At 49.5% G+C, this 10,009-nt stretch overlaps 1 protein-coding gene across 1 annotated transcript in view; it reads left to right on the forward strand.

The window, feature by feature from the left end:
• Smpdl3a (sphingomyelin phosphodiesterase acid like 3A) overlaps nucleotides 1-9,243 on the forward strand; it is a 17,034-nt gene extending 7,791 nt beyond the window's left edge. Inside the window, exons 2-8 of the mRNA XM_023714245.1 lie at nucleotides 237-450; nucleotides 1,814-1,958; nucleotides 3,348-3,444; nucleotides 5,148-5,317; nucleotides 6,092-6,272; nucleotides 7,593-7,717; nucleotides 8,605-9,243. Coding sequence (XP_023570013.1) covers nucleotides 237-450; nucleotides 1,814-1,958; nucleotides 3,348-3,444; nucleotides 5,148-5,317; nucleotides 6,092-6,272; nucleotides 7,593-7,717; nucleotides 8,605-8,922 — 1,250 coding nt within the window. The 3' untranslated portion in view covers nucleotides 8,923-9,243. The remainder of the gene's footprint in view (nucleotides 1-236; nucleotides 451-1,813; nucleotides 1,959-3,347; nucleotides 3,445-5,147; nucleotides 5,318-6,091; nucleotides 6,273-7,592; nucleotides 7,718-8,604) is intronic.
• Nucleotides 9,244-10,009: the final 766 nt, after the last annotated feature.

A 10,009-nucleotide genomic window follows, 5' to 3' on the forward strand; every position in this document is an offset into this window, starting at 1 on the left:
GTTTGCAGATGGGTCTCCCTGCTTCCCCAGGGCCCACCTTTTGTTTTGCTCGTCTTTATTCATGCTTTAGGGGGCTCCTATGGGCGACCGCGGTTTAAGCTAACCATCTGATTCAGTTCCCTTCACACTGTGGCCTCAGGGGCACCCGTTTTCCTCCCGAGGACTACGACGCACCCCTCTTCGCGCAGAGCAGCGCCCTCTCGGTCCGAGCACCACGTGTTCTTTGTGCCCCGCAGGGCAGTTCTGGCACGTGACTGACCTGCACTTGGACCCTACATACCACATCACGGCCGACCGCACCAAGGTGTGCTCTTCGTCCAAAGGCGCCAGCGCCTCCGACCCGGGCCCTTTCGGAGACGTCCTGTGTGATGCCCCCTATCGACTTATCGTGTCAGCGTTCGACTTTATTAAGAATTCGGGGCAAGAAGCTTCTTTCATGATATGGACAGGGTAAGTCATTGTGGAAGCACCTTTGCTCACTTGCCATTTATCCAGCGTGCCCTGAGCTTCCTTCAAATGCTGGATTCTGGGGCTGGTGAGATGGCTCAGTGGTCTAAAGCACCTACTTAGAACAAGCTAAGCTAAGCAAAGCACAGGGACCGCGGTTCAATCCCCCAGCACCACATGCCAGCCAGCTGCGCCCCCTGGTGGGCTGAGCTGGCCACACACACACACACACACACACACACACTAAATAAATAAAAAAAAAAGAAATGCTGGATTCTGTGAGAAGCGTGATTGTGTTTTAAAATTTTTTTGGTTAGGGCTGGGGAGATAGCGTGGCGGTCTAAGCGCCTGCCCGGCTAGTGCAGGGACCTGGGTTCCGTCCCTGGTACTACATGCACGCCGACCCTGCACCGTGTCGCCCTGGAACCCCGGGCGTGGAGGCGCATGCCTGCAATCCCAGTGCTGGGGAGGCTGAGGTGGGAGGATCACTGTGAGTCCGAGCTTCGTGGTAAGACCCTGTACCAAATAAATACAAGATTACAAGAAATTGGTTAAAAAGCATTAGGCCTGCTCTCAAGGTCCTGAGATATATATATCTCATGCAGAGTCTAGAAGTTAGTCGCGTGGGTTCCATGACGATTCCGTCAATAGCACGCTTGATGTATTGAGTAGCCTGGTAACTGATCTTGGTAAAAGGACCGGGACAAAAGGTGACAGAGGGGCTTGGCCCGAGATGTAAACTGTTACTTTCTGGCGGGCTCATTCAGTTGTTCACCCCTCAGGAGAGGGTGGGGAAGCTTGTGCGTTCAGTACCTGGGAGTGACCACGGCCCATTCTCGCAGAGTGTTTACTTCCTGCTGTGGGTTCTTTAATTAATTTACACCTTGCAGCCGGATCTGGCCAGCAGGACTGCTGTTACTGCTCCCGTGTTCCAGGAGGCACGGGGCGTCTACATAACTGCTCAGGAGTACACGGCTAGGGTCAGCTAAACTGCAGCCAGCACCCAGGCCTTTGGCTTAGAGTCTGCGCTTCACTAATACAGTATATCTTTGTTACATGAATCTTTAGTCAGACAGTGAAGTAGACTGAGATGCCCAGTGTATTTATTGGATTACATTTTTTGAGACAAAGTCGCATGATATTGCCAGGCTGGTTTCGAACTCCCGGCTCAAGTGATTCTCCCGCCTCCGTCTCCTGAGCAGCTGCGGCCAGAGGCACGAGCCCCCCACCCCCCCATTCCCCTACTCTTAACTGTGGTTTGTTATGTTAAAGTGCGGTGTGCAGCGAGGGAGCTTCAGGGCCTTGGTGCAGCGCTCTGTGTGAAAGTGGCAAGCTTTTGTTCTTGACAACTCTGTCTGCTTTTCAGCGACAGCCCACCTCATGTTCCTGTTCCGGAACTCTCCACAGACACTGTCATAAAGGTGATCACGAACATGACAGTGACCATCCGGAGTTTCTTCCCAAGTCTCCAGGTGTTCCCTACACTGGGCAATCATGACTACTGGCCGCAGGTAGGTTGGACGTCATCTTCCGGAGCACTTAGAAACCTGCTCCCCTGCATGGTGTCAAATTACGACAGTAATCCAGAGGCAGCACGAAGTCGTGTGTAGGCAGAATACGCTCCTAAGGGTAACTGTTGAGGAAAGCAAGACAGATGCTCTGGGGACATTAGAAGCATACTTTAAATAATTAATAACAAGGCATCTGAGTGAGTGTTCCGAAGTCATGGTTAGTTCCTGTTTTCCTTTGTGGCCTTCAGTTTCTCTGTTGGACACTCTCCTGCTCCTTGTGTTTCCATCATAAGGCTAACAAGATCTGTGACAAAGGCTTGCATTTTCCAGAATGTCTGTTAGGCACCAAGAGGCCTGCATACTCTGCTAAAAGTTAAATTGTGATCAAAAACAAAAATATAAAAGCTCTATAGTAAGAACTAAAGAGGAAGGTGAATGTTCACACACAGTTAATCTAATTAAATGATGTTCAAAGCAGAAACTCAGAATATTCGATCCCCAACCTAGCCCTGGCTCCCGCCAGTCAGGGTGGCCCTTGGTTGAGCTACTGGTGCATAGCTGCTGGACTCCAGTGGTGGTGGCAGCGTCCTGCTCCTGTAGTGCAGAATCTTAGATTCCTGCAGACTCGTGAGATCCCAGAGGATGCTGCTGAGTCCAAGATGCTGCTGGCAGTCTGACATTTCACTGGAAGACACTGTGCATACTCTATGGCTGCGTTTGTGCCCTCCTAGCAGAGTAAGAACGGTTGTCACAGGGACCTTGTGGTCCATCAGATTGATGGATCGCGTCCTTCTGTTTTTATGGACAAGTTCAGCACCCTGGTCTGCACCAGCCCTCTAGTCAGAGATGAGGAAACTGAGACCCGGAAATGCCGAGTTGCTTGTCCACTGCGCTCAGACACGCGGCGGCAGGTCCCACGAGCTGCACCTTGCGGTCCCAGTCCTGTGCACTTGCCTTAGAACGTGTGATCTCCCACATCTGTCCTGTAGCCCCGTGGCATGGGTGCCTGGGCACACAACCTTTTCTCTGTGGGTGGCACACACCTGCCAGCCTTTCATCCCGGGCTACCTCCTCTGCTTTGATGGCTGTTCTCACCACTCAATGACGTCATTGTCCAAGGCGTGGTTTCAGGGCTATCTTCTTTCTCTACTGGACTTGGCTGCCCTTTCTGTGCCCCCAGGGCCTCTGCGGAAGCCCTGGCCCAGGGCCCTATTGCGTTTGACTGTGTTCTCTGTCGTCTCCCCTACTAGGCTAGAAATTTCCTGAAGACTAAGTAGTCATGCTTGTGTCTGCAGACGCTTAATGCAGTAGTCGGCATCAAGGGAGTGCTTAAGCGCCTTAATCCACGTAGCTTTGAAGTTTCACTGGCACTGTGTTGTGTGTGGCCAGGACCAGCTGCCCACAGCCACCAGCCAAGTGTACGACGCGGTGGCCAACCTCTGGAAAGCCTGGCTGGAGGAGGACGCTCTGAGCACGCTGAGGAAAGGTGAGTAGGCTGCTCACTTAGGCCTCGGCCCTTTTTGCGCTGGCTGAGTTGGCATCCACAGTGTTGGCTGGGGGGTGCTGCTGTCAAGCACCTCCGCACCCAGTTTTCCTGGAGGACGGTGAGTAGTGGTGTGGCCTGTGATCTGTGTCTTGCGCCTGGTTGTCCTCTGGGGAGCCCTTTCCCTTCCCCTTCCCTTTCGATCTGGGTGTCCCCCACTGAGCCAAAGCTGATGGTGAATTTGCATGTGGGTGAAAGTGTATGTTCTGTGAAACTCTGAATGTCCACTCACTTTGAACCAGGCCAGCAGGATTCTACAGGACAGACAGCTGGCCGAGTCAGAACAAGCGAGCCTTTAATGCAGACCTGTGGGTGTTTGTACCACTGCAAAGTTGGTGCCCCTTCCGGGCACCATCTACAGCCCCTTCTGAGCCCATTGATGGGTGCGCCCTTGGCTCACGTGAGCGTTGGTGGGGGACAGCCTGGTCAGTAAGACTTCAGGGCTCCTGAGGCTTCAAGACAGCTAAGTTAAGGCCTCGACTTCTCTCTGCCCTGGACTCTTTTCACTCTTTCCTCAAACCTTTGCCTTTTGCCACTGTTGTGTTGTTGCTTTTGCTAGCACCAAGCAGATTACAGTACATACGAATTTGAGGTTTGCTATGTTAGAAGGCGGCCCTGGTTATGATTAATCTAGGGAACTGTATCTGGTTCTGCCCACCCAGGCCAGAAATGTACAGGAGAGTATGTGTACAAGGAAGGAAGAGCCATGGGATGCAGCCAGCATTGCTGAAGAGTCATGGCAGATTTTAGAGAGGCTCTGCTCAGTGCAGAGCGAGATGGGCAGGGAGGGCTGACCAGGGCGGTCCTGGCCATGCCAAGCAGCCAGATGAGTCCCCAGGCTGTTCCTTCTGGTGAAGTTCGCCCACTTTCCACTTAGACCCTGGAGTCTGGGATTAGTGTTGAAAACGTGAAGGGTTTTCTGTTAAGGCCTTCAAAACAAAGGCAACGTTGAGCAGAGATGCCCTGAATGAAGGCCTCTGATGGCTATTGACCTCTACTAATGGGACCGAGGGCCGGCTTTCCAGACAGAGCTCTGCCACCGGCAGAGCAAATGCTTGTCAGGTGCGGCAGCGATGGCAAAGAAGGAAGAAAGAAAGAAGCAGCCTCTGCGGTGATGGCAGGCTAAGGCCAGGTGGATGGCGAGCAGCCCAGAGTGTCGGGCCAGCTGTGGACCTCCGGAGGCGAGGACCTTCGGTGCTGATCACCACAGGGCCAGGGGGTTGCTGGGTCAGGCTTTTAGCCTCTTTTCTGAGCAGATGGCAGCGGCTCTGGGTGATCTGACGTTTCTTTCCTCAGTGTCTTTAATGAGACCTGTGTGTGCTATTCTTTAGGTTCAGCCTCATCAGCTCTCCAATCTTGAAAGTGTGAGTTGATGTGTGAATCCTTGTTTTAATGTAAAATTCAGTCTCATTGCTTCTGCCCAAATATTTTATTACCGTTCCATCTGAATATTGAATACAGCTATTACTGCTGCGTGTACACCAGCAGAGGTGATATATTTTATTGTCTTTTGAATCGCATATCTAAACTCTTAAGAAATAAGTTGATTTTTCCTGACTACGTTGTAGACCTAAGAAATTGCCTTGACAATATCTGAATATATGTGTGTGTATGTTCCTAAATGTGCTGTACAATTCTTTTTATAGGAGGTTTTTATTCACAGAAAGTCCCACATAACCCAAATCTGAGGATCGTCAGTCTCAACACGAACCTGTACTATGGCCCCAATGTTGTCACCCTGAACGAGACTGACCCAGCCAATCAGTTCGAATGGCTCGAACATACCCTGAACAGCTCTCAGCAAAACAAAGAGAAGGTAGCTCCCAAGACCAAGGCTACCTGTCTGTTTATGGAGGGGGGGGGGGTGGAATCAGGCATCAAAGAAGAAAGCACTGAAATTTGCAGGTCTAAAACGATTGTGACTGAGAGCTCTGTTACGTTATTTGTATCTACGCAGGTGTGGTCTGAGTGAGGCAGGTACAACCGTAGTGGCCTTCAGAGTGACTTGGTTTCATCCCTTCTTTCATCATAAATAAGATAAATGATGTTTGCCTATTAAATTTTAATTAATGCACTTTCAGTTATGCAGTTTGAGACCATAATGTTAAGTAAAATAAATCCAACGCGTGACCTTATGTAGCTTCTCTGTAAGAGAAACCCAAAGTCTAAATAATTTAAGACAGTAATAGGAAACAAAGAGGTTGCCTTGTTTGCAAATGGAAACAGATCTAGAGTGGGAGGGATGGAGGGGAATAAGGCGTTAGGTGCTTTTCATGCAGGGTTCTCAAGAGAAATGTAGGGGGCCTGCCCCTTAGCTCAGTTCTTTAAGTGGCTGCTTCAACAAAGCAGTCAGGCTCAGGTTGCTGTGGTTCCAACCCCACAACTCAAGCCAGCCAAACCTGCCGTGAAAGCATTCGGAGCAAAAAAAAAAAAAAAAAAGAGAAATGTAAATATCAGATACTGACCTACTAATAGAGACAGATGACAGAATGGAGCAAAAAGACAGTTACTACATTTGCAGTCCTTGGAGAGGGCGGGTCACTCAGCCACGCAGGGGTGTGGCGAGGCCCTCACCCCCCGCGTCCCGCAGGTGTACATCATCGCGCACGTGCCGCTGGGGTACCTGCCCTTCTCCAGCGGCATCACGGCCATGAGGCAGTACTACAACGAGAGGCTGGTGGAGCTCTTCAGGAGGTACAGCGGCGTCATCGCGGGACAGTTCTACGGTCACACGCACAGGGACAGCATCATGGTTCTTTCCGATGGAGCAGGTAGGACCACCTAAGGGACTGGAGCCCTGCGCTGAGCATCCAGGGGCTGAAGGGCTTCAGGGAACGGGTCGGTCCTGGGCCGGGTGGTGAGCGCCCCAGCCCGGAGGTGTGGCCCAGAACCGGCCCCTTCGGCAGGAGCTCGGGGCCACCCAGGGCCGCACCCTGTTGTCCATGCTGAGGCCTCTGAAGCTTGGCTCCCGGCAGCTGCTTTGTACGTCCCTGGGGACTTGGAGCCGTTGGTTGCTTAGCTGCTGGGTTCCAGTTTCTTTTTGTTGGATCTCTTGTTCTCCGAGTTTAACTAACAGCAAAAGCCTGCCCCAGTCTTTCCACTGTGTTAGGCTCGTCCTTGGAGGTGCTTGGCAGCGACAGAAAAGGAAATCGAAGTTCTGGCAGGAAATGGAGTGTGTAAAGTAATAATTCTGATTTTATAGTAAGTAGGAAGAAATGAGTGTCTATTTTCTTCAGTAATTGGAGAATTACTGAAGAAATGTTTACTTTTCGAAATATTTACTTCTCATCTAGCATGAATTGGCTTGGAAAAAAATGACTTTTTAACAGTTTGACAATTTTTTTTTTAACAGAAAAATATACTTTTTAATGGCTCTTTATATCACATGGTGACATCCTATCCAGATTCTCATTGTGTATGCTTTGAAATACTGTTTTTGGTAGATGTACAGAGCAAACCAGGTTTGTGTGTGTGTGTGTGTGTGTGTGTGTGTGTGTGTGTGTGTACTTGTGATAGGCTTGGATTGTTTTTAATTATGAAAACGTTCAAAAATGTATAAAAAAGCAGAGATAATGATACAGTAAACCCATATGTCCTCATTATTGCAACTCAACAGAAAGACTTTGCCACAGTTCTTTACCTGTCATGCTTGGGTGACATGTCTATATGTCATACCTGTGTATGTCTGAAGCCCTTACAAAAGTGAATCTCAGCTGGGGACAGCTCAGTGGCTTGACCACCTACCTGGCAACCGCAAGGTCCTGAGTTCAGTCCCTCGTACCAAAAAAAGTGAACCTCAAGTATCAGATGCATCAGCTCTGCACACTTCTGCGTTCATTGTAGACGCGTGTGATTTACATGAGCCCCGTAGCGCTTCCTTACCTGATGAAGCCAGCAGGAATCCCTTGGTACTGCCATTAGACATGCTCCAGTGTCGTCAGATGGAGCTCTGCAGTTGCTTCGCATCCCTGTCCATCGATGATTACGTGTCATCTGGCTATGTCTGTGAAGCCCTTCGTCCGGAAGCTGTTCATTTTTTAATATAATTAGACTTCAATTTAAAAGTATGTATCTACATGTGTGTTTTCCAGGACGTCCAGTGAGTTCTTTGTTTGTGTCTCCTGCTGTTACACCTGTGAGGAATGTTTTCGCAAAAGAGACCAACAACCCTGGTGTCCGCCTCTTTCAGTACGAGCCTCGTGATTACACACTGTTGGTAAGTGGGCACCATTGTGGGGTTCGCTCCACGCGTGCACAGCTTTGCGACCTTCATGGGGGTCATCACGAGTTTCTCAGCGCAGCCGTGGGAGCTGTGCTCTGTGCAGGAGTCTCATGACACCCTCTTGCCCTCCTGGAATGCCTGACCATACTTTTTCAGAGTGGGCTGGGGAGGTTGGCCTTTGGGGTGCTGCTCTGACCCTCTGAAGATGGCACACTGATTTAGAGAAGGCGATCACTGGATGGCACCTTCCGGGTGAAAAGCTTTACTAAGTCATAGTAATTAGTCTTTTCCAGAGAGTAACTCTGGTCTGGAACCACACTCCCGGGCTGCAGCCCCCAGCATCGCTGTTTCCCAGCTTATTCCTTCCTAAAATGGGAATCAAAATAGAACTGAATTCCATGGGTTGCTGTGAGAAGTCCTCCAACAAATGTATGCATTGCATTTTAGAAGAATGCTGGACCTACACTAGGTGCTTAATAAATGCTTAAAAAATGGGACACTTACTTCTGAGACAGAAGTTCTCTGGAGTGATGCCTTAGAATAATTTAGCACCAAGAGCCTGGCCATTTAGGGTGTGAAAACTTTAGTTTGGCTCGCTGCTCTTGTCTACAGATATAATTTGAAAAGACTTTGCTTCAGTTAAAGCCATCATTGACACATTTGCATTTTCCAAAACTAAATTGCAATGAGAGGTGGCTCTGTTGTGCCCTACGAAAGCAGCAGGGGTGATGGAGACATTGAGTCTCTTTTCCTCTGCAATCAATTTTAGTGATACTGGTTTTAAGTTAAACCTAGCGAGTCTGTGTTGCCACGTGCCCTGCACACTGGGCACCGCCTCCTGTGCCAGCAGATGAACCGGAGCTGGGCCTCTTGTCCCGCAGGACATGGCCCAGTATTATCTGAACCTGACGGACGCGAATCTGAAGGGAGAGTCCGAGTGGAAGCTGGAGTACGTCCTGACCCAGACCTACGGCGTTGCAGACCTGCAGCCACACAGCTTGTACGGACTGGTTAAACAGATGGCAGTCCTAGACAGCAAGCAGTTTATCAAATACTACAAGTATTTCTTTGTGAGTTACGACAGCAGCATAGTTTGTGATAAGAAATGTAAGGCCTTGCAGATTTGTGCAATTATGAGTCTTGACCATGTTTCCTACACAGACTGCCTCAAGAAATATTATGTAAAGCGCGGCCGCTAGTGCTTTGCGGTTGGCATCAGTGGCCGATGGAACGCGCCTCTGTTTCTGAGACCAGTTTGTGGGATTGTTAAGTGAAATCTTTGTTCATTCACTAAGTGAATGAGCAGAACTATGGTCTTTGTTTTCTAATCAGGCTGAGGTGTAGATACATATAACATTCTAAATTTTTATTAAAGCGAATGTACTTAGGCTGCCTATCCATGGAATTACGTTTGGATGTAAATATCCTACTGTATAGTTTATATGATTGTACTTTACTTATATTTTTGTTGAAATTATTACTCATACAGTGAAGCAAAAGACTTATTCTCTCTACTGTGACTCAGTATTCTTTTTTTTAAAAATAACATTTGTTATAGGGTCTTACTATGCAGCTTGGACTCTGAGTGATCCTCCTGGCTCTGCCTCCCTAGTGCTGGCACTGGGATTACAGGCATATAACCCCATGCCCAGTGTGGGTGGCTGGCACAGCATGGGGGCCAGCATGGCATGTGGTGTCAGGGGTCAAACTCTGTTCTCTGTGCTTGCCAGATGAGGCGATTAGTCCGCTGAGCTATCTTGCTCACTCAACTGAGTATTTTTGATGGAATAATTTTCAGGCTTTTAATTCACATTTGTTAAAACCTCAGGTTTACCCTGGGTATGGTCGTGCATGCCTATAATCCCAGCACTCAGGAGGCTGAGGCAGGAAGATTGCCTTAAGTGCACGGTCAGCCTGGGCTACATGGTGAGGTCAGGAACAGCCTAAACTATATAGGCAGACCCAGTCGTGAAAAACAAGAGAACAAAAAGCCCTAAAATCTCCTCACGTGTAAACTGAGGTTCATGCTCTTGCCCTCTCGGCTGCAAACGAGGCGAGCAGGGTTCTGTATGTTGTCTCCTCTGGGGCAGCTCCAGAGCTCCTCAGGACCACTTCTGGGTCTAGAGGATGTCACAGGGGCCCTGCCTGGCCTCCTGCCCTGCAGGGTGGCGCTGCCTCCTCTGAAGGATGAGCACATCTGGAGCTACACACAGTGTGGCTTCAGGACCGGCGCTCTGGACGCTTGCCGGGGCTGTGACCACCAGGTCCATCAAAAGTTGAAAATTG

The sequence above is a fragment of the Octodon degus genome, unplaced genomic scaffold (genome assembly GCF_000260255.1).
Source record: "Octodon degus isolate 3935 unplaced genomic scaffold, OctDeg1.0 scaffold00034, whole genome shotgun sequence".
In the NCBI taxonomy this organism is placed as follows: Eukaryota; Metazoa; Chordata; class Mammalia; order Rodentia; family Octodontidae; genus Octodon; species Octodon degus.